The sequence below is a fragment of the Zonotrichia albicollis genome, chromosome 2 (genome assembly GCF_047830755.1).
Source record: "Zonotrichia albicollis isolate bZonAlb1 chromosome 2, bZonAlb1.hap1, whole genome shotgun sequence".
NCBI classification, from domain to species: domain Eukaryota; kingdom Metazoa; phylum Chordata; class Aves; order Passeriformes; family Passerellidae; genus Zonotrichia; species Zonotrichia albicollis.
The window spans coordinates 6,520,404-6,546,215 of record NC_133820.1 but is presented as its reverse complement, the minus strand read 5'-3'; the positions used below and the strand labels follow the sequence as shown (position 1 = coordinate 6,546,215).

Below are 25,812 nucleotides of genomic sequence, written 5' to 3'. Positions count from 1 at the left end.
AGAAAGCATTCTTCAACCTGCTGCCACTGAAAGCGGTATAGCTGGCTTCAGCTTCCAGTGAATCTGATTTTTGTCAGGCAGGAGTAAAGGAATAGCCCTTTGTCTCCTGTTGTAAACATTTTATTCCCTGTGCATATCTGATGGACATATGCAGACAGGCTGACAACAGATTTCTTATCTACTTGCCGGCAGAAAAATTAAATAATACAAGTAGGAGTCTAAAGAAGAGTGAGAGTACAATAACAACTGACAAGCCCTTAAAAAAGAGCTGAAAGAAAAGAGAAGCTCTTTGGTAATCCTGACCTTTGTTGCCCTACATTTTTGGGGGTTTTTTTTGATAGAACAAATATTTAAATTAAAACTCCATATAAAATGTTTTGTATTTCTAGAACAAGTGTACTTTTTTCCTCCTCTTATGTGCTCTTTAGAAAAAAAAATCTGAAGTTTTATTAATGCATTTAAGTATTTTCAACTTCTGGGCTTGCTGTGCAGTAAAGGAAGTATGAGCAACAAAATGGGGATGTGCTTCTGTTCAGTTGTTGTTAATTCTGGGACTAGTGACCTTGAATTGGCCTAAGGCTCCATTTGTGTAGATCTTTGCAAGGAGGTTCTTCCTTTGCTTCCTAACTTGACAAATCTGTTTTTAGAGTGTTTTACTTGTGGTGATTATTGCACAATTTTATTATATTATTTCTTAGCTAATAGAATACTTTTTTCCCAAATAATAGCTGGTTAAAGCAGTCTTAGAGGAAACAAGTTGCTATATAAGACGAAACATCTACAGAGGTAAAACATACACTTGTTTCCTGAGGTTTTCCCAGTTTCTGCTCAACTTTCCTTTGCTAGGCGTAGGAAAAAAAAGAAAAAAAATATAGTTCATTAAGAGATGACAAAGCATTTCATTTACATTTCTTTAAATGGCAGATGAGTATGAGATCAAGTTGTGTCAGTTCTTTTGGATAATTTTGTAGTAGGAACCTAATTAAGCAAAGGCATGCTGGCTGTGGTTTTTAGGCTTATCACATGGGCCGGGTGAAAAGTGACTTAGAAAATATGGACTCACCATCACTTACATTTGTAGTTATTATTTTTGCACAATTTCTCAGAAGTTTCAAGTATCTCATGACCCTTCTTCAGATTTATTTGTACAACGTGTCCAAATCATTGCAATAACACATTGAAATGGTCATATTTAAACATATGATTGGTGTTTTCATGCTTTGATACTGCCCTGTCTTCCTCTGATAAGAGTTGAAGACATTGTCAGGAAGCTAAGAAAAACTGTGTAGGCAATTATTTCATGTTGCTCAGACCTCTTTTTTCTACCATGTGCACCATTATTCCTCCCAGGAAGAATAAAGGGAAAACTTTGAGAATGACTCAAGAGGCTTTGACTTCTCAGGAACATGGTTAGGGGATGAGCTTCTGGAGCCTGACATTATACCAGTCATTATTCCAGACATCATTCAGTCTAATCCAAGTCCAGGATTTTATTAAGAGATTTTATTAATTCTCATTTTTTTTGGTCACTATTGAATCTGAATGCTATTGAGTCTCTTTTTTTTTTTTTCCTAGTCCATTTACCAGAATATCCTAAGCCATATTTATCCTGCTAATTTTCTCTCTCCTCTTGTGTTCTCTGCTTTGCTTTTTAGCAATCCTCTGCTGTTTTCTGCACCTCTTTTACTCAGAAACACCCTTCTCGTTGCCCCAGTCATACATTCTGCTACAAACACGTGCTAAGGGCCTACAGAACTTTGTTGATAACTTGGCTCTCTTGGGCAGAGCTAACAGTTCTTAACAGGGATTAACAGTTCTACGGACAGGGATTTTCTGCCCTGATGTTTGTATAGTGCTCACTGTAGTAAGATTTGGAACCACAGTGGGATCCTCACCCTCTGCTGTTTTGCACACGAAAGTGAGCATCCAAATTCCAATTTACAGTCCAGCCATTTGTTGCTGTTTTAAAGACAATTAAGAAGTTGCAGCCTGTTTTAACCAACCACTTCAGCTGCATGCATGCATTTCTTGCAGTTTGATGTGGAGACCATGTGACAGGCATTTTTGCAGGTTCTTTCTGCTTTCCTCTAAATTGATATTGAATGGTGGAGTCTTCAGTGTCTTAGAAAAAAACAAAAATAAAATAACCCCTTATTGCCATAAGCACATTTGGGGAAATATCCTTGTCACCTCCCTATGAGGAGGAGGAATTTTGAGAGATCATTTGATAGGCTGAGAGACAGGTTTTTCTGAAGGGCCAGCTGGAGAGGAAGCCTAAACTAAGACTCTGTTTTTCCACTACACACCTTTGGTTTTGGTTTTGGGGGATTTTGTTTGTGTTTGTGTTTTGTTTAGAGTTTTGAAAGTCAGGTATCTCAGTGAGGTGGCTGAGTTTGAGCGGCACAAACACACAACACTCCCCTTTCCGCTCTTCCGATCTTTCCATCCTGCTCACCCAAAGGTTCCAAGCCTGGCCCCTCATTCCAGAGTTACACTGGATGAGGATGAGTAAGAAGCAGGACAAGGATGAAGCACAGCCCTAAAGATGCCTGGGGGTGTGCTCACTGCTGGAATTCTGCCTTTGCACCCAACAGTGCAATTCCCCAATCTGCAAAGAAAATGAGCAGATTCATCTTGCATCGATTTCTGCAGCCAGGTTCCAATATATTCCAGGTGCTTAATCAATATCAGTGTTAAACTGCCACCCATAACCATTTCCAGGGATATTTTTCTTTGCTTCTCTGACTTTCTCACATAGTGCCATATGTGTCTTAGTGGATTAAAAATTGGAAGAATACATGTGTAGATGTTTTTGATGAATAGGGTCTTTAGTAGAAATTTAATAACCTCAAATGTAAAATATTGATCTTGTTCTTGCTCTTATAAATTCCTTTAAAACTAAGTTTTTGGGTTTTTTTTGGTTGGGTTTATTTTTTAGTTGCAAATACATAGGAAGACAGAGTCTTGCTACCTGTAATCTAGCATGTGGCTTGATGCAATACACATTTTTCAGCCCTGAAGGTCAGGAACTTGACTGTTATTTATTAGGGAGAGAGAACATGTCAGCAGAGTGTATTTTTAGAGAGAATCGGAGCAACAGGGAGAGAATTCATGACATTTTCAATACCATAGACATTGTTTAGTGCCTATGGAAATTAAGTACATTGATGAATTTTAGTAAAAGCATTGACAGAAACATTAAGAAATACTTGAGTAGTCTGCGTCACGTATACTATGGGGGTGTTTGATGATGAGCATAAGCTCCTATAAAATTGCTAGTAAATATATGCTGTGTTCTGGGCTGCTGCTGTTCCTGATGAGCCATGAGAAGGGATTCTGGTTTATCTGAGGTGCTCTGGTGGATCAAGTCAGCCTTTGAAGCAGTGGAGAGTGCGTCCTGTTGTGAAGTATAACAATTGCAGCAGGGGCAGTAGGTAAACTTTGCTGGAATTGGGTTTTTTGGGGCTTTTTTGTAATTTACTACACCATGGAATGGAGCTGTTTTAGGTCTCTGTAACTGTACAGCTCTCCTGGCTAAATCTTACCATCTTTCTAGCAGAACTCTCCATTACCAATGCCCAAAAATGGCTTGTTAGCGCCCTTTTATGGTTGGCTACTCTGAGGAACAATTTGATGCTATAGGCACTGCAAGACTGTTGAGTCTCTTGGGTCTTCAGATTGCCAAACTTTTGGGTTTGAGATCCCTCAGTGTTTGCTTAGCACTGTAAATCACCCTTAACATAAACTAGTTTGTGGTTTTGTGTAAAATGAATAAACGATTAAAAAGTTCTAACCATGGAGAATATAATTACAATTTAACAGAGCAAATAACGTTCTTATCCCTTTCTAATCTACTGAAACTCTGTATTATCTGTCTAATAACCTGTTTGCAATGCAAGAGAAAAGACTGCTTCTTATAAAAATTCTTAATTTGCCACCAGAGGGGGAAAAATTCCTTTTATACACAACCCCACTTGAGGTTCTGTGCCTATTCAAATCTTAATTCCATCAAGAATAATATCTCTAAATCCTAATATAATTCAGAAGTGGCTTTTTTTAAATCTCAAACTGTTCACAAATCATGACAATTAGTAAATATTAGAACTGTAATTGTATAGGGAGATAAAGTATTCTTTTTCTACTGTGATCAAAAGTCATACTAGTGTCTCAATGTACGCGACGTGGAATTTATTAATAAGATACCCAGGGTGAAGAGTTGAAGATGAGTTCATTGTGTGTAAAATGCAGTGTCTGCAAGAAAATGTTTGTTAAGACCCTTTTGCATCCTGTTTCAGTGTTCAGCTGACCCTCATGAAGAAAGTTTTCATTTGCTGCAGGAACAGCCCATGATAATGACATTTTCTGAGGTGAGGATTGCCTGGAGTACCCAGCTCCTCTCTCAGCCAAGGATCCCATGATGGCACATGTGTAGAATTTCTTAAAGAAAAAACAACCACCGTTGATGGTTCCAACGCTCTCAGCCAGTGAGCTTGGAGTTTATAAATAATGCTTGGAGTTTAAAAAGAGTTGTAAAACTCAGGTGGAGTTAAAGGATGATGGTGCTTTCTTATGAGCCACAGCACAGCCTGGATATTCTACCACACTCTGCTGACTGCACACTGATTTTATTTTCAAATCCCTCACAGCCTTAGGAAGAGCAAGAGTGAAAACTCTGAGCTATCCCCACTTTAACGATCCACTTTTATTTCCTGGTCCCTTTTTTTTTTAATTAATGGTAAATGCATGTTACTTTTTTCCATGTCTACAAACTGATTTTAAAGAAGATTTTCCTCTACCTACAAATTAGAGGAAATTCCTCTTGCATTGTAACAGAAACTTCATCAGAGTCACAGAACAGTTTAAATTGGGATAGATTTGGGAATCATCTGGTCTAATTCCTGGTCAAAACATTTTCAGTTATGCAGCTATTATCAGAGAGATATGAAATTAAACACTAAAAATAAGTGTATGTATGTTTTTCTTCTATGCTTGACATAAAAATAATTTATAATCCTTAGAATGAAATGAAATAAACAGCTGCTATAACAGAAAATGTTTTGACCAAGCTTCTGAGTTTCAGTCTGATGAATGGCGTGAACAAATCTCTGAATCTGGGTTTCTGCTGAAAACTGTCTTTTATATAGATCTGATGAAAATTCTGAAGGTCACTCTTAAACCCAAAATAGATAGGGTAACTATTAATCTCTTAGAACTAAACCTATCATTATTGCTTTCAACAATAAGAGGGAGGTGGAATTTTAGATTTTTTTGTTGTCATTGTAGATAACTGCTTTTAACTCTCGAGTAAAAGAATAAGAGGAACTGTTTCAGAAAACTTCTTGGTTTAGTTTTTAAATTTTGTTGTCTTTCTATAGTGGAGTTGAAAATTCCTCAGGAAGAAAGTGAATTCCTGTTTTGGTTTTGTTTGGTGGGTGGTTTGTTTTTTGTTTGTTTGTAGGCTTTTTTTTTTACTATATGAACTCTGAATATAGATATGATTTATAGAGTACAGAAACTGCAGACAGAGTAACTCAGGCACATGGTGCTGATGTGGCTACAGATGGCAACTTCTGAAAGCCTTGGGGACATGGGAGAATATTGAATCTAACTTGAGATGCATTTACTCAGGCCCTTGTTACAGGGGCTCTGCAGACTGTTGGTAGCTGCTGGTGCTGCTGTCACTGATTTGTGAGAGCCCCCAGTGCCAGAGGTGGAGGCAGCACATGGCCTTGCTCTCACAGTGAGCAGCTCTCTGCTGGCTGCTCTGGGCCGTAATTGGAAAGAGAGCAGCGCTGTGCCCATTCTGAGCAGCCTCACAGACACAGCCCAGTGGCACCTCAGGCATTGGGGATTTTCAGCTTTGACTCCTTAACAATGAATGTCTTACCGGTGGTGATGAGGGAAGAATCAATAATGCAGCCACCTGGATTATTATTTCAGGTGTGGGTCAGCTGCCGGTGGGTTGCTGTTCTTTGCAGACTGTCCTTGGAATTACTGCATTGCAAAGTAGGAAAAATTCTCATCACAAAGTATGGCATGGACTTTACCTACTTTATTTGCTTTTTGCTGCTTCGCTCACCGTTTCCTTCAGGAATGGTGTTTGCCATTTTTGGGAATGTATACTTCTAGGGCTTAGTGGTTTCAAGCAATATTGTTCAGCTGCTTTTGATATTTTAATTTCACTATGTATATTCTTGAAAATACGTGCCTAAAAGTGATCACGATTGGGCATCGTATTTTTTTGGATGAAATTCTGAAGTTCTCCAATTGTTTATAACTAAGTACAAGATGCTATTAACTTTTTGGCTTTGTCTTTTCTTGACTTGCCACTTACTGTGAAGTATTATGTGTTGTTGGGACTCATTATTTTTTGTGCTAAACACATGGAGAACGAAAGGACAGTCAAATTTTTAACAATTTTATTACTTCCCACATATGTGTCCTTCCTTCCACTTGACCTCCTTTTTATTGTTTTTTTCTTTTTTTTTTCTTTGTTGGTTTTGGGTTTTTTTGTTTGTTTGTTTTTTCTGGACAAAAGGCTCTTATTCACATTTTCTAAAGTTTTAGTTTATTCAAGTTTTTTTAGCAGAGAGGAAGATGTAGAAATATTACAGCAGGAAATAATGCATGAATATTACATGGTAGCGCCCAAATATATTTTTAAAAATGGAAATACAGCCACTTCTATAGTGAGTTAACCCATGGATTTCTCTTGACACTGGCTAACAGGTTAAAAGGTGGCCAAACAACACAGCTGACCTAAGAGTTAACGTTTATGAATTAAAGAAAATGCTATCAGTAATAGTTCATGCTGGACTTGGAATAAAGGGATTCTATTTTGTACCCTGAAGCATGAGATTTAATTACTCTTACAATCATTGTCTTTGCTTACAAAGCTGCCGCTGTTGTTTATCATCAGAAAATTATCCAACCCTCTTAAAAAACAGCTTTAGTGTTTGTCTCAATGAACTTTCACAGCAGTAACTCCATAAATTAATTAAACACTGCCTTGGAAATTGGCTCCTTTTTGCAGTGGAAAGTTTAACATGATTTCATAGTAACAGATTTTTCTCACTCAGGGAATAAAGTTCAAAAGAAATTGGGTAGTTTCACTAGGCCCTTCATTATTTTTTTATACTTTTTTCACAGTTGATAAATTAATTGACCAATTACTTGCATTAAGTGGGCTCCATCCTCCCATAGCCCCTCCTCCTCCCAGCCTCGCACATTCTTTATGGTCCAAATATGCAAAAAGTCTATAAATTACAGTAATCCTGTGATCTGCCTTAAGTTGCTGTATTACTGATACCATATTTATGATCTGTGAAAAGTATGTTCTTCTAAATCTAAAACTTGAAATTTAACCTTCAATCAAATTCAGCAAATTCACTGAGTTAATTAACATCATTTTAAGCATCTCCTGTTTGCGGGTGCTGAAAGTTGCAAGTTGTGTGCTATTTTTATTTGTTTTTCTCATGTTAGCGTCAATTTCTATTTATGAGACACAGTGTAGATTATATCTGAGAGCTATTCAGTGTGCCTGAAATTAATTGTAATGCATTTTATAAAATATTTTCAGATTAAAGATGTGAGAAGAGGTTAAGATGTGTTTTTGTGAGAGTGAAGTACATCTCAGTTATAGTTAAGTACAATGAAAGAAATTTAGGTGCTGATTAAATTCAAAAAGAGGACTGAAGCCACAACAGAAATGCAAAGAAATGGGTTTCAGCTACGTTAGTTTCTTCATTAAATTCCCCATGTAGTTTGAAATGTACTGGCATAAAAGGGGAGAGGGAGTAACAACTGCTTGGGGGTTGGACAGAGGAAAGGAACATTCATTCAGATTTATGGTCACTTAATTCAAAATGGTCCCAATGTAAAAAGGCTTAATGTTAAAAAAATGTATGATGTCAAGATGATTATCTTCTGGTATTTAATGCTCCTTATTGCTATTATACTTTTATGTCTCTAATGTCTTCTCCAGTGCTTTGGGCTTCATGTTTTTAAATTACCTGGGATTATTGCTAATATAGATTTTCATGGAATTTTGATGACTGTGCACTCAGCGTGGCACTAAGCTTGAAGAGGACCTTCATCTGCCTTTCTTACCTATAATTAAATATATACAAAAGACCCTGTGTTCATCTAAAGCAGGTGCTTTATCCCTTCCCAGAATCTAGCATAGCAAAGAGTTTTCTATGCTTGAATGAACTACACAGCTTTTAGAAACTTAATTCCCTGAAAAAGCTGCATGCCACTTCTTAGTAGATGCATTCCTGGGTTTTAGGGTGGAAGTATGAAATGGCATGTGGCAGTTTGGGGAGTAAAATCATGGCATTGACAGCCAGTGATCACCTTCCTAGAGGTTCCCCTTTAGCTAAACTGGTTTCCAGAATAACTCATGTGAGCAACAGCTCAGCCACATGTGATACCTGTCAAGAGACAGACAATGTCATGGCTGCTTGCTCTGCTTCTTAGAAATCCCGTTTTATTATGTTTTTCTCCAGTCAGCTTTGTGAGGCGGCTGTTTGCTGTGACAGTGTTGGTTGTCTGTTGATTCCTGGATCTTCTTGTGTGAGTCATCACTTTGTCTGGGCAGCAAGTCTTTGAGGAAATTTGGTTCATTTATTCTGAATATTCTCTCTGATAACATTTCTCGGTTAATTTATTTTATCAGGAGTCTATAACGTACAATAATCATTCATCTTGGCTGCTAAGTATATAATAATATGTGCATGTGACTACTGATAATTGCAGCATTACAGGATGCTGAAAAATGCAATTTCACCTAGCCAAGGTTGATATCAGATTATACGGGTTATTCTAGGGCTATTTCCTTTTTTCCATTTATTTTTTCTAAATCACTGTTATTTTTCTTTCAGTGATCTAATGCTATAATTATTGTTTGATTCATAGCTTACTAAAGTCAATAGAAATATCCCTGTCATATTCAGTGGGTAATAGACTTTTTTAGCTTGAATTTGCTTCTTACATGAATACTTTTTTCATTCATTCATGTTGCACAGGCCAAATTTTTTCCTTCTTACCCTTTCTCTCTGAATGGCAGATTACAGTTCTGATTGAAAACCATATAAAATCCATTGAAAGAGTGGATGCTTTCTTTTGCTTGTGAGACAAAACAAAAAGGAAGAGGAAACTTATATTGTTAAAGGAAACAAAGTGTTAGAATTGTAGAAGGAAAACCTGTGTTAACTAACAAAGTTGGTTTTCAACAAATAAACACATATATTAATATGATTATTGATAGATGGATTTTTTTATGGCTTCCAATAAATTACTGATCAACTGTCATTGATATGTACTTTATCCATGCGTTACATATTTCAGCTTATGTAACATAAGCTGAACATTTGGTAGTGAAAATATCTCCTGAATTGTTTGCCATGTGATGAAATGGAAGGTCATGCAGTGCTGTCTCTGTGCGAATGATATTTCTGTTCCTTACAGTATTAGAAATGCAGAATTAAAAAAAAAAAACCAAAAAAAGGAGTCTGATATGGATTTAGCACTTGTATGTTTGCCATAAGTTGTTTTAGAGCCCAAATATTTATACTTGTGTTACTTTGTGGTTGACAGCTTCTCAAAGAATTGATACCAGCATTTTACCTTGAGTGACACTTTTTTGTCAGCATTCTTTTTCTTTCTTTGGAGGGAATCTAATTTGAAATTGCAGTTTGAAACAATATTCAGCTTAGAGTACTTGGTTCTCAGCGTAGACAATGTGCTGACTGTAGAAGCTCTTTTGTTTTTCTTTTTGAAAGTATTGTTATGAACTGAAACTTGTCAAAATATTGTTTAAGCAAGGAAAATGCCATGGTAATCTCTCTTTTCTGTATGTGTACCTCAGTTGTGGGTTAAAGCAGACAGAAGGAAGGTGGAATAAAATAGTCTTCAGATAATGTTTATGTAGGTTTCAGAAATTGTGCTTTGAAGCATCATCTTTGTCGTGTAATTCTTTTTATCCTAGAGCTACTTTTTCCCTTACTGGGAATCAGTACTAAAACACATGAGAATGTATTTTATTGTTAATGTGCTGCCTGACAGCTTAACCAAGTGTTTATGTGGCTTTCATACTGATATGAGGAGAGAAACTAGAAATATTTATCTTTCATGTGATAACCAGCAGGGTGTCAAGTTGCTGTGTCTGTCCTGATCCATTCCCTGACTTCAGAACAATATCACCAAACTTGGTTTAGGTATTTAGTTTTTGTCAGTCTGTTCTTAGGCAGGCCTGATGCACTTACTTAGAACACCAGTGTTTGGTGTTCACCTTATTATTATTTGTCTGTTTTCAGAACATCACTTACCAGTCGTACTAAGGTGATGATCAAAAACTAAATTGGATGGACAAAAGGATATTTCTAAAAGTATATTTTTTAGCTGTAAAGATTCCTGGTTAACTAGAAAGATGTAAGGCAGGGGTTTGCCTGAACAACAGAGTCTTATTCATCTGCAAACAAAACAAGTTAAAAAAAAACTAAAAAACTTTGAACTGTTAATTTCTGATGTATGCAGGACAAGCTATGGCACTACAGTATTTGCTTTGCCTCTTTTATATGTTAAATTCGATCACGTGTTTCAGAAAGTTCAGTTTATAACACTTAATAAATTATTCAGTCATTCTGACTAAATGTGCAGTCAGCCACTATTTTTACTTTGCCAGTGGTATTGGCTACAATAATTTGATAACCCGATTGTGCTCTTTCCATGCTTTTCCAATTATAATCATATGCTTCAATTATAAAATAGTAAAAACAATAAGAGAATTTGCTGAAGGAAATCTAAATGAATATAAACAGAAATATCAGAAGGTGGCACCTTTTCTGGTGCTAAAGCATTTTTTTCATTCAAATGATATATTGGTCTTGTGACGCGACAGCATTTGTTTTGTTTTTAAAGTGATGAAGCAATGGGAAAGTTAGCTTTTGGTATGGTAAAAGCATAACAAATAATCTCTGAAACACAACTGGACAAAATAATGCTGTAAAAGTTCATTTCCTGACACTCTTGGAGCTCATCAATCCAGAGTATTGTTTTCCTTTATTTAAATAACTCTAACTTACAGATTCTTTGCCACTGTGTAGCCGTAAATCTAATAATGTGATTGAAATTGCTCGATAATCTCCTGTCTGGAGCTTTTCTTCATTGTGCCTGTTATTAAACCCAGCTGTTGATGCTTTTGAACAAACTGATTTCTGAATTAACTCTGCATTGTGTTCTATAATAACGCCACTTCTGAATTATCATGGGCTGCTCCCAATTTACTTTTCGATAATTAAAGGCTGTCTTTATTTCTATCCAAGTTGCCTGTTTTATTTCCCAGAACACAAGGATGTGATTTCATTCATGCTGCTCTAGGGGGCCTGAAGTTGATAATCATTTTTCTGCATCTGCCCCCATCAGTGTCATCTTCCAATATCTGATGCTCCAGCATTTTTCCTTGGCTTTGCTCATTAGCATTCACAGAGTTGGTGCTGTGTTGTTCTAGTCTGCCACAAGCCATTCCCTACTGTTTTCCTGAGAGGTCTGTAGAGGACCTGTGGAATAGTCTCATTCCTGGAGTAAATTCCTCTTCTTCCTATTACCTTTTGCTCACACAAACTTCTTCCTTTCGAAGGTAGTGTTACCTTAAGTATTTAAGTACTTTAATTAATATTGTGTATTACTTAACATGAGCATCATTGGGCTCCTTGTAGTGTGTCTCATGCATGGTGCAAATACTAATCACTAAATTAAATGTAAGGACTTTAAAATTAAGACCTCAATATAATATATTTTGGATTACTGATTCATGTGGTCCTCGTATCTTCAAATAAAAAAGATATATTTTTTCCTTAAAAAAAATAAATTAGTAAAGCCAATCAAACAGGAAAAAAACTCCAAACAAGATGGACTTCAGATAAACATACTGACCTGAGACATATTTCAGTTTGGGGATCATACATAATATTTTGCATCTTTCTTTCATCAAAACATGTCATTGTTACATACAATAGGAAGAGCCTCTCACAGAAATTTAGAAAAAATGTAAAGGATTTACAGTAAACCCCCATGACAGTTTAAAAGAATTATCTTGTTTATCCCCACGAAGGTTCATTTCAGGACATTCTAGGCTCTTAATAGTCTTTTAAAATTAGTATTGACCTCAATTTGTGAGAGTTGTATATATTTCCCCTTGGCAAGAGCAAGAATTTTAATCTAATCCTACAGCTTTTTCCCTTGCTGACGTAAAATTCTTCTCCATTTGCTAATTGAGATCTTTGTGGACTGTGGGGTTTTTTTTCCTTTTTTTTAAATTCTTTTGAGGTATTCTTGTGATAGTTTGCAATGTAGTAGCAAACCTGAGCAATGGACCTGGCATTGATCCTCAGTGATCCTCACTTTACTAATCCATAGGATTAATAGATCAGGGTGAAAATTTGGTGTTCAAGGTGTACCTGTTTGCTTAAAAATGTAGTGGCAAGATCTTTCATGTTGGTGTTGCCTTCACAAAACAACTGCTTTTACTTACTTGACTTTAAAGGTTGGGCTCAATGATCTCAGAGGTCTTTTCCAATCTAAATGGTTTTGTGATTTCCTATACTGTGTTTGAGTAGATTGAACCTTTGCACCGCTTGCCAGTGGGTTTTCTGTTTACTTCCTTCCTTTTTATATAGGATTTTCCTCTATTATCCCTCAAGAGGCAGGACTTAGGATGCTGTGTAAAATTTTCAGACAAGTGCTAAGGCCCTCTTAACAAAAACACGCGCCTTATTTATGATGTGTCAAATTACTGTTCTGAGAGCAGACCTTTTAGGTTGCATTCAGCCTTTAATTTGACTGAATTTAAATAGCATAAAACGCCTTTTAGTTGGAACTTGGCTTGCATATTACGTCTCTCATTTCAATGGGAAACATTCAGATGCAAATACGGTTTGTTTGGACTGAGTACAAATGCCACTATCATGACTGATGAAGGCTTTTGATCACACATCTACAAACTGAAACCTTAAAAAGGAAGAGGCTATTTGGACTGGCATCTGCAGTGCCATGAATTATTTAGTTCCTATTATTCATAAATCTCTTTGAAGAGAAGGCGTGTGAGGTTTTTAAGGAGGAGTAGTCATAGTGGTGTTGCCAGTTTCTATTTATGCTGCGACTGACTGCGTGTGCAAACTCCTTCTGAACTGCAAGCATTGTGCTGAATGGGAAGGAGTTCTGTGGCTGAAGTGATCAGAAATGGTCCTGAAAGGCTTCTTTAGTTTCCAGGGATAACAGTGAGGATGTCCTGTTGTTCCTGTCTGCGTTGGTGGGCTCCAAGAGGTGTGCAAGGCAAGAGCATGCCTGCAATATTTGCTGAGCTGTGCGCTTAGTTGTTGAGGATCTGGTTGACTCTTGCAGGGCACTTGTTAACAGCCAGAGCTCGTTCTGTTCTCATTCACAGAACTACAAATGTCTTTGGGCTGTGCCCTGACAGCCAGGCAAAACACCAACACCTCCCTCCTTTTGGCCTTCTTTCGCTCAGTATCTTTTATTGTGCATTTTGTGCTACAAACAGGTACCATTCGAAAATATTTCTTCCCTTTCCACTGATGATTGAAGCTAAACACTGGGTGTAAACACTATTTCTGCTCTAAAGGGAGTCTGTGTGCTTGTTTAGCTCGGTGTAATTGTGTAATAATGTTGTCTAGAAGATGCATGTTGGCAGAGATGTCAAGGAACAAGTTAGAAATACCCAATAGTGTCTTGTTTATTTGCCTTGCAGACTAGTTTGGTGTCTGGGTGAGTGAGGGATATGGGGGCTGTGTGTGTATGCATTTGTGGAATTTGTTTGTTTGTTTCTCCAGTAGGATTTCAGACTGCATTGCTGACGAATACCTTGAGAAATGATTTGCCTGGCATATGTCCTTCAGGCACGTTATAAAACTCACATTGGGGGTCAAAGTACAGTGAAGACTCAAATGCAGCTGCTGTACAATTCAGAAATATACGGAGTTCACAAATCATTTCTTTACCACAACATATTTGTCATTGTAAGAGTAGTAAGAATACTTTAGTTCCTAAGTCTTAACTAAGAAGATTACCTGAATAATCACTCTGACTAGACATAGGCTTTCATTTCCTAAAATGCTATTTTTTGTGATATTTTTCAAAAGTTTCTCCAAAATATTTCATCTTGTCATCTTTCCACATTATCATTTTCCAGTTTCAATTGACTGTACACATTTCTTTTTTATCTCCCTGTATTTTAATTTTTCTTGTTGGCTTTGAAGAACTATTTTTATTTTTTTGATAATCTATAATATTCAACTTAGCTTAGTGTATTTACTTGCTTCCTGTCCTAGACTCAGTTTTTAAAAACCTGTGCTACATACAAACTAAAATCCTCAGTCTTTTCTTTTTCATTCTGCCAAAGCAGTAGAACTTGCAGAATGATTTTTGTCTCCATTTATTTCTAGCAGTCACTCAGAATTTCTTGTTTGCTGCTGCATTAACAGTGGTGCATGGACCATTGTTGATGTGTCTGTTTGCCAGCTGCATGTTCTGACTGCATTTTCACTATGAATACACACCCTGCTGAAGATCTTCTCTAATAAATCCATTTTTGATGACTCTCTGGCAAAACTGAGCTGTCCATGAGATGTATCTGCTCTGGTTTTGAGCCATGGCCAATGTGTACATCTGCTGTAAACATAGATCAGTTCATAATTGACTCTTACCTACAAATAATTTCAGTACAGTGGCAGCATAATGCAAGGAGGAATAGAAATATGTTTAATGCTCAGAGCAAATCAAAATGGGCCTCTTGTCCATCTTAAAAGTATAATGTGTGGAACAATTATTGCTTTTTTTTAAAATTTAGTTTCTAAGGTTTCTAAACAACGTTTGAAATTATGAATTGATACTGGTTTTTTATTTCTCTCTGAAAAACAAAAAACTATTTTATGAGTTTTCATATTCTGGATGTGCAGGTATAGGCTTGTAGATTCTGTTATTCATTCATCCATCTCATTGTGATTATTGGCTTGTGTTTCTTTATATAAAAAAGTGGGAATGAAATCTTAAATCTTGAATCTTGAATTTCTTTGATTTGTGAATTTTCAGTTGTATTTTTCATAACTGTGAGAAAATTGTAGCTGAGTAACTGTAGATGAGTAATTGAGCTGAATAATTTTAGCTGAGTAATTCTATTGCTTTGTATATTCAGCACACATATACATATAAATTTAAAACTTTAGGATAAGATTAGAACTGTATACAGGAAATGAAATAGTGTTGGTTTTGGTTTTTTATTATGAGTAATTGATTACTAAGTCAGGTGAAATTTCAGATATGCAATGTAAAATGGTGCCAGGTCATCATAAAGATCAATAGTAAGGATGAAATTTATCTGGGCTGTGAATTTCTATAAAAATAATTCCTCATTTACATGTCTCGCCCAATCTGCAAAAGTTCTGCTTATTAAGTCTTGCCAAGGAGGCATCAAATTTGGTATTGGCTGATAAAATGGTGTGGTGTTATGACTCTTCTGTTTCCAGTATTGGAGTAATTTGTTATCAAGGTACATAAAAGGAAAAAGATAGTAGTTATCCTTATTTTTTGCATGATTATGGGTAGCAGATGATAAATTGCAGTTAAATATTTCAACTTTGAGTATACCATGCAGTCTTAATGTTTTTGGGGTTTTTTCACTTTATTTGTGTTTCTTGAACTGCTAGGAAATAATAGAAAAAAAACCCAACAGGAAATCACATTGAAAAATGCAAGAGTTTTTATTGTTTGTGCTGTCTTTTTCTTTTTAAATATTAATGTTATTTCCCTAATAGCATTATAATAGAGTTGAAATATTCACCTTATGTTCCCCATTATCTAAACTGGGATATAAACTATAAATAAATCATACAGAATGCAATGTCTTTTCCTACCATGTTTATGAGGTTAAATGACAAAGTGTGTGTTGGAAACAGAGTCATTTGACTGTGGTTAGTACTATTTTGGGGTAAAGGGTTATATTTTTTTGTATTTAGGGGTCTGAAAAAATATTTGATTTGCTGATGGATCTGAAATTCCAATTATTCAGTTATAGAAGTACTTAGATTTATGTCATAGATGTCCATTTGAACCTAAGAAAATCTAATTGTCTGAGCTCTGCACTGTGTTAAGTATGATATTTCTTTCATCAATCTTGTCAGTATTCTAAGTTTGTCTCTTAGTATCTGGAAAAGCATAAATGGATAATATTTGGGGAATACAAAAAATATTTTTCTGTTTAAGGTTTTAATTGTCTGCCCTTTAAGATATGTGCTTGTTTCCACATGCTTCAGGCGTTGCCCCAGCATCCTTAATACATAGATTAACCTTATTAAAAAAGCATTTCATACAGATTATCTGTATGGTTGTATTATAACACTTACACAGAGATACCAATGCCTATAATTTGAAATAAATAAATAAATAGGGACAGTAACCATGCAAAAACCACCAGCTGCCTTTTGATAATCATCTTAGAGCTTTCAGTAGATGATTCAGTTGTAAGCAGAGGTAATATAAGGAGAACCCCAGCTGTTTGTCTGCCTGCATTGCTCCTTGCTCTGGATGGTACAGGAGTTTTTTGGTTTTTTTTTTTTTTTTTGTTGTTTGTTTGTTGTTTTGGTTGTTGTTGTTTTTTTTTTTTAATTGTTTTGGGGTTTTGGGTTTTTTTCATTTGCTTGGGTTTGAATTTTCTTGTTGGTTTTGTTTGGTTGGTTTTGTTAGTTTATTTCATTCAGGTTGCATAGGAGCTTATTTTCAAACACAAGAACCTTTAAACTTTTGTGGTTTACCAGACCTGTGGACTGTCAGCAGAAAGGAATGTATATGAGCATAGTAGACCCAGGAAATTTCTATTTGTGATAATGCAGGATGGTATATACTTTCTCAAAAACCAAACCTACATGAGACATTAATGTCACAGGTTGCCCTTGGATTGGGTAAAATGGACAAGGCATTATTGGAGATGTTTTGTATGTATTGATCTGCAGATGTGAAGTGACAAAAGCTCACTGCTTACAGCTGCTTGTGCCCAGTCACAGTTACCTGAGGGCAGACAAATACTTTGCTAAGTCTTTCCAAGGAGGATCTTTTCCTTTCTCTTTACTCTGGAAACCTGACAAAAACCCAGAAGTGGGACACATGTTTGTGTGCTTGCACATTCTGTATCACTGAGTATTAAAGCCTTTCAAATATTTGGTTTAAGTTTTGAAATAACTGTGAAAGTGATCTGAGAGCAGAACTGGGCACTTGTATCTCTGCCTGACACAAACCAGCTTACAGCCTATTGCAGTGCTTAATTCTACTACTCCAGAGTTGTCTTTATACTTCCTAAAACATTCTGCTACCTTGGTAAAGTTAAACATAAAAATTCTATTTGCTCTTCTTCCTGAGTTAAATTATTGATTTGCAAGTGAAATTTCTCTGATGTTTTATGTAAACCCAGCTTATGATAAAATTGCTCAGTAGCAACTTGCATTGCTTGTAGGAGTTACATGTCCAGCTGCATTAAAACATGCAAAAAGCTGGCATTTTGGGATGGGCAAATAGTCTCATTTCAGTATTTTTAAGAGGGCCCTTTAGGACATGATTATATTCATCTTCTATTTTTACTATCGTGTAATATGCTGTGTGATGTGTTTCCAGCTGCTAATGTGAATCAGCTACAGGTGGAATCCTGAACTCTAGTGATGTTTAGATTGTAAGATGCTTTGCTGATCTCCATCATGCCAGTCATAATGAGTTTGAGAACAAAATTACTATATTTATACTCTACTTTTCAGGAAGAAAATGGAGCTGCATGTTTTTCAATATTTTGTGATTAGTACTGCATAATAAATGTTGTTGCATGTCATAATCTAGTCACAGTTTTAAAACTGAGGAAGGCAATGAAGTGCAACTTGGAAAACTTATCTTGAGGAAGTTTAGATTGCTTTTAAGCATACAACAGGAATAATAAATCTTCAGGTTTGCAAAGAGTTACATTTAAGAAGTATGCATTCTGTCATTTGCACTCCTGGAAGGTGTGAGAAGGGTGAAGGAATTGTACCAGTCTCCTACATGTAATGGTTAGGTTATATAACAGCAAAACAATTTCCTGTTGAGAGGGACAGCTGTGCACTGAAAGAGGTGATCTGGAGAGCTTCTGAAGTCCCCATCACCAAAGGTTTAACACTATATTAGGCAATCTGTTATGAGGGGTCCAAAAATAACTCATCATGCTTCAAACCACAGGATGCAGTGGCTGACATCCTCAGAATTCTTCCCATTTGCATTTTTGTCCCTTTTTCAGTTGTATGTTCAAGACTATTTTATGATTCTGAGGGAAATTACCTGATGTCATTTTGGAACTTGTGTTGTAGATACAATGATACAGAGACAGAACACAGAATAATAGAATAAAAGAAGGTCATGTGTTTGAATTCCATTTAATTACATATGCATGACTGCACAGTTTTTTAATGGTTATATACACAAAGAGAGGAAGGCTGTTCTAGGAATATATAGATTCTGGTTATATCTGCAAATGCCACCGTTTGATATTTTAGCAATCTCCACAAGAAGATTGTGCAAAACTAATGTATAAAATTTTTATTCACTATAAAATGCAAAGGAATAGCAATAAAGGGAATCAAAGGAAAGATCAGAAAATCAGAAGCAAACAAATTTAGATCCCATGTTTTTGTGTCATCTGTTGGCCAGTCTGAGTCTAAGCAGCAATGTCTTCCTGAGCTCAGGAGACTCAAATTCCCACCATGAATTTCAGGTGAAGATGGTGGTTTGTTTCTCCTTCAGTGGCTTTTGGAAAATGCTGGTTCTGAAAAGGAGGGTGGGAAGGATTCTGCATTGCAGCACGTGTGGGTATCTTTGTTTGAATGGGTCTCTAGTGTGTGAGAGCCCAATAATTTGCATTATTTTCTGGAGGAAATGATCCTGCTAAGGCCTTCTGTCACACAGAGGAGCTTTTCCAGTCAGAGATTCAGAGCTGGCATTTAGGTGACCTAAATGATCAGTGATAATCCGTCTGTTTATCCAAAGGGAAAAAATGCAGTTGTTGTCATCATCATGATCATCATGCTAAAATGAAAAAGAAAATTCTAAATGTCAGTAGTGTAAAAATAAGTAGGTTTTTTGGTGTTTGTTTTGGTTTTTTTTAAGTAAATCTGAATTATATGTTGGATGTGTTGGAGAACTGGGCTGTGTGTTTGTTGTTGTTTGTTTCCTCCTACTTTGTGGAGTGGGGAATGTTTATTTATGGTGCTTTTCTGATCGTTTTTCATGATCCTAAAAGGTTTTAAGGCTGGAGTAAAAATACAGATGAATAAATGCATCCATGTGACTTGAACTTTTTATTGAAGAATAGAGGACCTCTAGAATTGCTGGAACTGTGGGTTTTGAATTTGGAAGAAAATCAAGGCAATGTACTTCATGAATGTGACTTTCATCTCGGTTTTTCTTGAATAGAGTATTTACTCATTATAAAATTGAAATATTTTACTGTTGATGAAATGAGATGAAATGAGAACCAGACTGACCTCAAACCTTTCACTTTTCTTTTTCTTTCCCCTTATTTTTTGAAATAAAAAGGTTAGCTGGATATCTGGGGGAAATGCTTTTTCCCTTTTTTTATTTTATTGAGCTATTGAAGTAATTGGACGGATGTGGTTTTCTCCAAAGACAAAAGACAAAACTCCAAATCGAATAATAAATCACATATAAGAGAAAAATAAAATAAAAGCTATATCAAATCTGTCTAAAAGTGTCTACAAAATTGAACAGTGTAGAGCGGCTGAGTGTGGAGAAAATATTGAACAACTTGTAGCCACCATTTATCAAAGAATGTAATTTAACAATTGTTGGCATACAAAAAGCAAGAAGTCAGAAAGATGTATCACAGAAAATAAAGCACAATATATTATTGATATTTGAGAGCAAGGGTATATTAGGGTTTTTGAAATTTGAATCTAAGTTTTTACATTTAGGCAATGATTTTTTAAAAGATCGCTTCGACAGCACAGCTACAGCAGGATTACTTTTCTGATTTAAAAATGCCCTAAAATCCTTTGTTCTGTGAAATTTAGCTGTACAGTTTTCTTCCCCTTTCCAGATCTCTCATAGTGGGACTCACTGACATCACTGACCTTGAATTCCTGCTGTTCTGTGATGCCCTCACTCACAGACCTTTCCCTGGTGGCCAATCCTTTTGTTTTACATATGCTGTGACCACAAGAGCCTTGAAAAATACAATACTGTTTAACCTTGCTAGAGAAAATAGAGGAGATTTATTTCTTGGCCTTACCTAGAAATCTAGTAGCTCTGTCATGCCTTTCAACCTGACTTCTGACAATATGGTTTTTGTTCCTACTGTAGTGGTTTTGGTTTGCGAATTTGAGATTTCCCAGCCAATGCACCAATTATTGTGGTGGGCTCAGTGCTGGCTAAACACCAGTGCACCCACTAGAAGTTATTTACTCATTTCCTGCTGTGAGATAGGACTGGGAGAAAGGCAAAGCAAGCTCAAAATTTTAAAAGGGGATTAAGAAAAGTTTATTAGCAGTACCTAAACGAAAGAATAATAAGAATCAGCATAAAACCTTTAGAACACTTCTCCTCCCCTCCACAACCTTTTCTTTCCCATGAACAGTGTACAGAAACAATTCAGTTTATCACTTCTAGAATGGTCTTTTGTCAGTTCACTTAAGGAGAGGAGTTCCTCTTGTCGGTTTATGGAGACTTCTCCACAAGAAAACAGTTCTCTCATGGTTTCAATTTCCACAAATAACACCTGCCCAGGTATCTGTAATTGTGAAGAAAACTTCCACAGTTTTCTCACAGCTGTGTTTATGGGCCATGTCAAGTTATGGGGTACTATTTTAGAGATGAGCTGTTCAAGAGCAAACGTTTTCTTTATCTCTGAGATCATCTTCATCTCTGAGAACAGAGATCTTCTTCTCTCCCTGGGGGCAGAAGGGTTTTCATCACTCTTCTCTCTTTCTCTGTTCAAACTTCTCATGAGATCACAGCTCCTTCAACATCTGCTTACTTTAGCATGGAGGCCTTTGCTCAAATCTACAATTGGAACACTTCATCTCCCCATACTTTCAACTAGTTACAGGGGAAAGGAATCTGATGTGTTAATTACATTCTTCTCGATAGCTTTTCTAGATTTCAGCCCAAAAAATGAAGGTATCTCTTTGTCCCTCCTATCTGCAACTTGACTCTTTCTTCGCTGACCTTGGTGTCTTCATGTTGTTCTGCATCTTCTCACTCCGTCCTTTTCTCTCAACAGAGGGAGGATTGAAGGTCTGCAAATGTTTCTGTGCCCTGAAGGAGTTCATGTCTTGCCTGGAGCCTGCAGATTGTTATGTCTGAGATGGGAGCAGGCCCAGCCTTGTAACATCCTCACAGACAGGAAGGAAAAGAGAGCTTCCCAGAGTTTTTTAATCTTCAACACGTGTATTCATAGAGGCATGTCCAGCTTTCTCAGTGGTTTTAACAAATTGTCAATTCTCAAAGCTAATTACTGATTGTTTTTTTTTGTCAGACACAGAGGAAACTGAGAGCAGCTTCTCTTAGCAAGTCACTTCCATGAATGGCTCCAATGCATAACCAGCACATCTGATTTGTTTTTCTTTCTTTTCTGGTCTTTAAAAATTTTCCTTAAGTTCTAAAAAGGTGACAGGTCACAGTTTTCTGTAGTATTCCTTCCTGTCCAGAATAATTTTCCTAAGAAAGACAGGACAGGGTGACTAAAGAAAAGTGCCCTTAAAAATGTTCTTTTTTTTACAGATATCCCTGAACATAGGGAATATCAGAAGTCATTCCTTTTTTCCATTTATTGGTTGGCTTCTTAATTTACACAATGAAAGTATTCCAGACATATACAGCAGATTTTAGGTTATGTTGTGCCCAAAAATAATTACTGGCCAATCCTAAACCGTTTGATTTGTATTACAGAAGTCTCAAATCAGTGTCCTGAGATAGCAATATATACATATACTATTTTGAGGTGAGGTAGACTCACTGCCTTGAAGAGTTTTTTTTTTTTTTTTGTCAGGAAGCAAACAAGTCTAGGTGGGAAAAAAGAGAATGTGTTATGTGAAATGTGGATAAATCATCTGACTTGCTTAAGATTTAAAGCAAAAGTGGATTCTTTGATTGTAATGTTGATTTTTGAAACCTACAGTCTTTTGTCACTGACATGGGGCATAAAAAGCTGAGTTTTCCCATATCTGATGCTCCAGCCAAAATCTCAGCTTCTCAGCTTCCCGTTGCTAAATTTCAGTCTTGATGATGCTCTTTCAAAACATTTGTCTATGCTTGTCTTCTATGGCTTTTCATGTAATAATAAGGCATGGGTAAAATTTTTCAAACATAATGTATGTAGGTTGAAAATCGTCTTCTTTTTACAGAGTGACAAGGTGAGTAAAAAGGGAAGAGAGAAAAGTTCTTTCAATTTTGAAAAAAAGAAAAACTTACCTCAATGATAGCAATGAAAGGGAATTTTCCTTCATGCTAAGTATCAGAAAGATGGAAACAGCTGTAGCTAGTTGCCTTCTGTAGGCAGAATTATATTTTGTAAGACCATTTTTGTCCAATTTGGCTGTTGTGTAGTTTGAACTTTATGAATTGACTTGTAATTGGACCATGCTGTCAATGGGAAAATTTACAAGTATTGAACATGACATTTTTGAGAAGGTTACTGTCATCTGGTCCTCTATTAGTGGGTTTGCAGAGAGTTATAATTGGCCTAACAAGCCTAGTAACCTGTCCTACTTCCAATTATAATGTACAATCTCATTTAATACTTTTCTTTATTTACTGATAGATAATAATTCTCTGTCTAGTGCACATGCTCCAAAATAAAGTTGTCTCATCATGGAATGTGTGGGTTCTTTTAACATACATGCAATGTGTGTCCATACACATAAATTATATCACTTATGTATGCATATAACTGTGTGTATATATATTCTGAGGAGTTTAAGTACATATATTTTTTAATATATGTGTTTATATATACAAAACCATATTTTTTTATTCTGTTTAATTAAGTACAAAGTTTCCTGTTGCTTTTAAATTTCTGGTGGGGACAGGGAGATAGTGTTTTCTCCAGACCTTTGTTAAGTTTATGTGATTATTCTGGCTAGAAGTGATAATACATTCATGTACATGTAATTCTTGGGACTGGAAAAAAAAAGGGGAAGTGTAATAAAATGAACAGGTTGATGAGCTCAGTGCATTCATTATCAACTTAGATTTGCATGAAGGAGAAACTGTTCAATTCTTATAAAATTAGAATGGCATCATTAATTTTGTTTACTACACAAGCAATTTTTAGCACGTGTAAGATTTAGGGGCAGTTTGCAGGTGAATACATCTTGTTAAACAGCCCCATGGAAAGAGTTCTGCAGAAGCATCTGCACTCATTGTACCTCCCCAAAGCAGAATTTTTTGTGTTGTTTTCACTGCAAGGAGAATGTTGAAAAGTCACAATGGTGAACTTGGAAATAAAGGAGGGATCAGTGAAAAAATTTAAAACAAGAAAGGTAGATAGGGAACTGATATTTTGATGCATTCATAAAGCTTAAAATTTCAGTTTTTCAACAATGTCTTCATATATGGCAACTTGGTCTTCGCTGCTATGCACTACTTGCTCATTTTAGTAAAGACTGACTGGTGAGACACCAGACTAAAAGCAAGAAGCAAATCAAGCAGACAAGCCTTTTAGATATAACCAAGAGAAGCAAAGCCACCAGAAAAGGGTTTGGTCTTTCTCCTTTTCTTTCATGTCTTTTGGTCTCAGGCATAGCTGTCTTTGAATTGTTAATGTAGTTCTGCCCTACAAGAAGGGCTAGCAGAAGAGGAATTACATATTTTGGGGTTTTTTTCATGGCGATGCTATTGAATTAATGCCTTTTCAGAGTGTGCTTGAGAACTTAGAGAGGTTTGGATGGCATCTTTTGGACTAATTTAATTCATTGACAGAGTGATTCTATTCTAACTTTGAATTCTGAGTAATATTTTATTTTAACAGCATTTTTCTTGAGCCTCAGAAAACAATGGTTCTGTTTATTTTGGTGATAGTGTGGTCGTTAGTGAAACATTTTAAGCTACAATGTTTGTTTTTGTTACCCTGCTGGGCATGAAATACTACCAGCATGAAACTGTGTGGATTCAGGATACTCAAGGAAGGCTGTAATGTCTGTCCCTGTTTCTGTGAGTTTGAACATTGGTTACTGTTGGTTCAAATATCATCGTTCTTTTTGGTTTCCATGTTCCATTAGGGTGCAAGAACAATCTGAAGTTGGAGGTTTCAATGAAGAAAAGTAGTGATCATATAGCAGATTGTAAATCATTGGAGTATCTGCAGATTAACTGTTGCTTACTTGCATTACCTTCACAGAAAAATTATGTTTTAAGAAATATGAGCAAGGGGATGACATAAGATTTAGGTTTGAAGAATGTACTTTTGGGAAGCCAAATGGTGCTTTAAGTTTTAGAATTCACTAATGTGTGTGCATGTGTTCTCACCTACTTGTGACTAATGATCCGTGATTTTTCTGCAGTCCTCACTGTGCTTTTTTGAGTGTGTATTCTGGTGTATTTTCCAACTTCTCGATGCAGGGTTTCTGACAGAATCATAGATCTGAACTCTCTCAGAGCACAGCAGTGTCTCTAATAAATAGGTCAAATAATCTTAGAAATGGTGTTTGTTAGCCTTGAATCGATAGTGATGAAGTTTCTCTGTGTTCTTGCTTGCTCAAACTTCTGTCTAATCTATCTTTGTTCTCTTCTTCTTGTGCAATCTTTTCCTTGCTTCCAGTGGCTGCTACAAAGAACAAAGCTAGAGGTGAGTTTCTGCCTGCACCCTTCAATTTGCATTGCATGGTTCTGCAGCCCGCGCATTTTCTCCTAAGGTTGTTTCTGCTCCTCCAAACAAAGAAAAATATCTTTAGGTCCTATGGTATGCCAGATTAGTTCTTTACAATTTTGAATTTACACCTAAATGCATTGTTTACCAATCAGCACTGCTCATGCTGTATTTTGTCAATTGCTTTAATTTGGGAAGTTTTCAGGAAAAGGATAAAACTAAGTGCATTGTAGTTAGATTTCTGACTTTCAATATAGTAATGTAGGGATATTGATGGCATTTTAATCGAAATGAAGATATTGCATAAAAATGCTCATAAATATGTAAATGTAATTTATATTTTTTATCTCTAGTCATAGTCATAAATATCTGAACAGAGAACAATGAACTCCTAAGTGTCTCCTAAGCATTTCCTGTCTTTTCACACTAGTATAAATGATCATCACTGTTCCTGATAGCATACCAATATATAGAAAGGCATACTATGATATCTGCAGAGATTTATGGCTTCAGAGCAGCAAGGTGATTGCCACAAATCAGTGTGACAAAGAAGGAAACCTTTCAGAACTAATCATGTAAGGTCAGCAGTGCTGTAAACCATTTCCTGAATTTCAACGAAGCAGTGATGTAGCAAATGTACCCTGAGGGGTGTATTCTGACTTACAGATACACATAAATCAGTGCATTCATGTTTATATATACAGATGCATGTGCCTTTATATGTATGAACATATATTTGCATAGAAAATTATGAGAATATGTATTTTACCATAATTTTTATATTAGTTCTGGTAAATAAATTTGAGTTGTCTGATAATTAAACACCAGATTTTAAGGCAACAATCTCTGCTAGTTTACATGTATTTTGGAAGTCAAGATTCACAAGGTTTGCAAAATTCAATTCCATA

At 36.1% G+C, this 25,812-nt stretch overlaps 1 protein-coding gene across 3 annotated transcripts in view; it reads left to right on the top strand.

The window, feature by feature from the left end:
* Positions 1 to 25,812, top strand: part of CADM2 (cell adhesion molecule 2) — a 571,412-nt gene that overhangs the window by 344,096 nt on the left and 201,504 nt on the right. For 2 of the 3 annotated variants that reach the window (XM_074532612.1, XM_074532619.1), the window contains exon 2: positions 24,857 to 24,883. The exons of the other annotated variant lie outside the window; for it this stretch is intronic. In XM_074532612.1, coding sequence (XP_074388713.1) covers positions 24,857 to 24,883 — 27 coding nt within the window. The remainder of the gene's footprint in view (positions 1 to 24,856; positions 24,884 to 25,812) is intronic. 3 annotated transcript variants of the gene reach the window in all.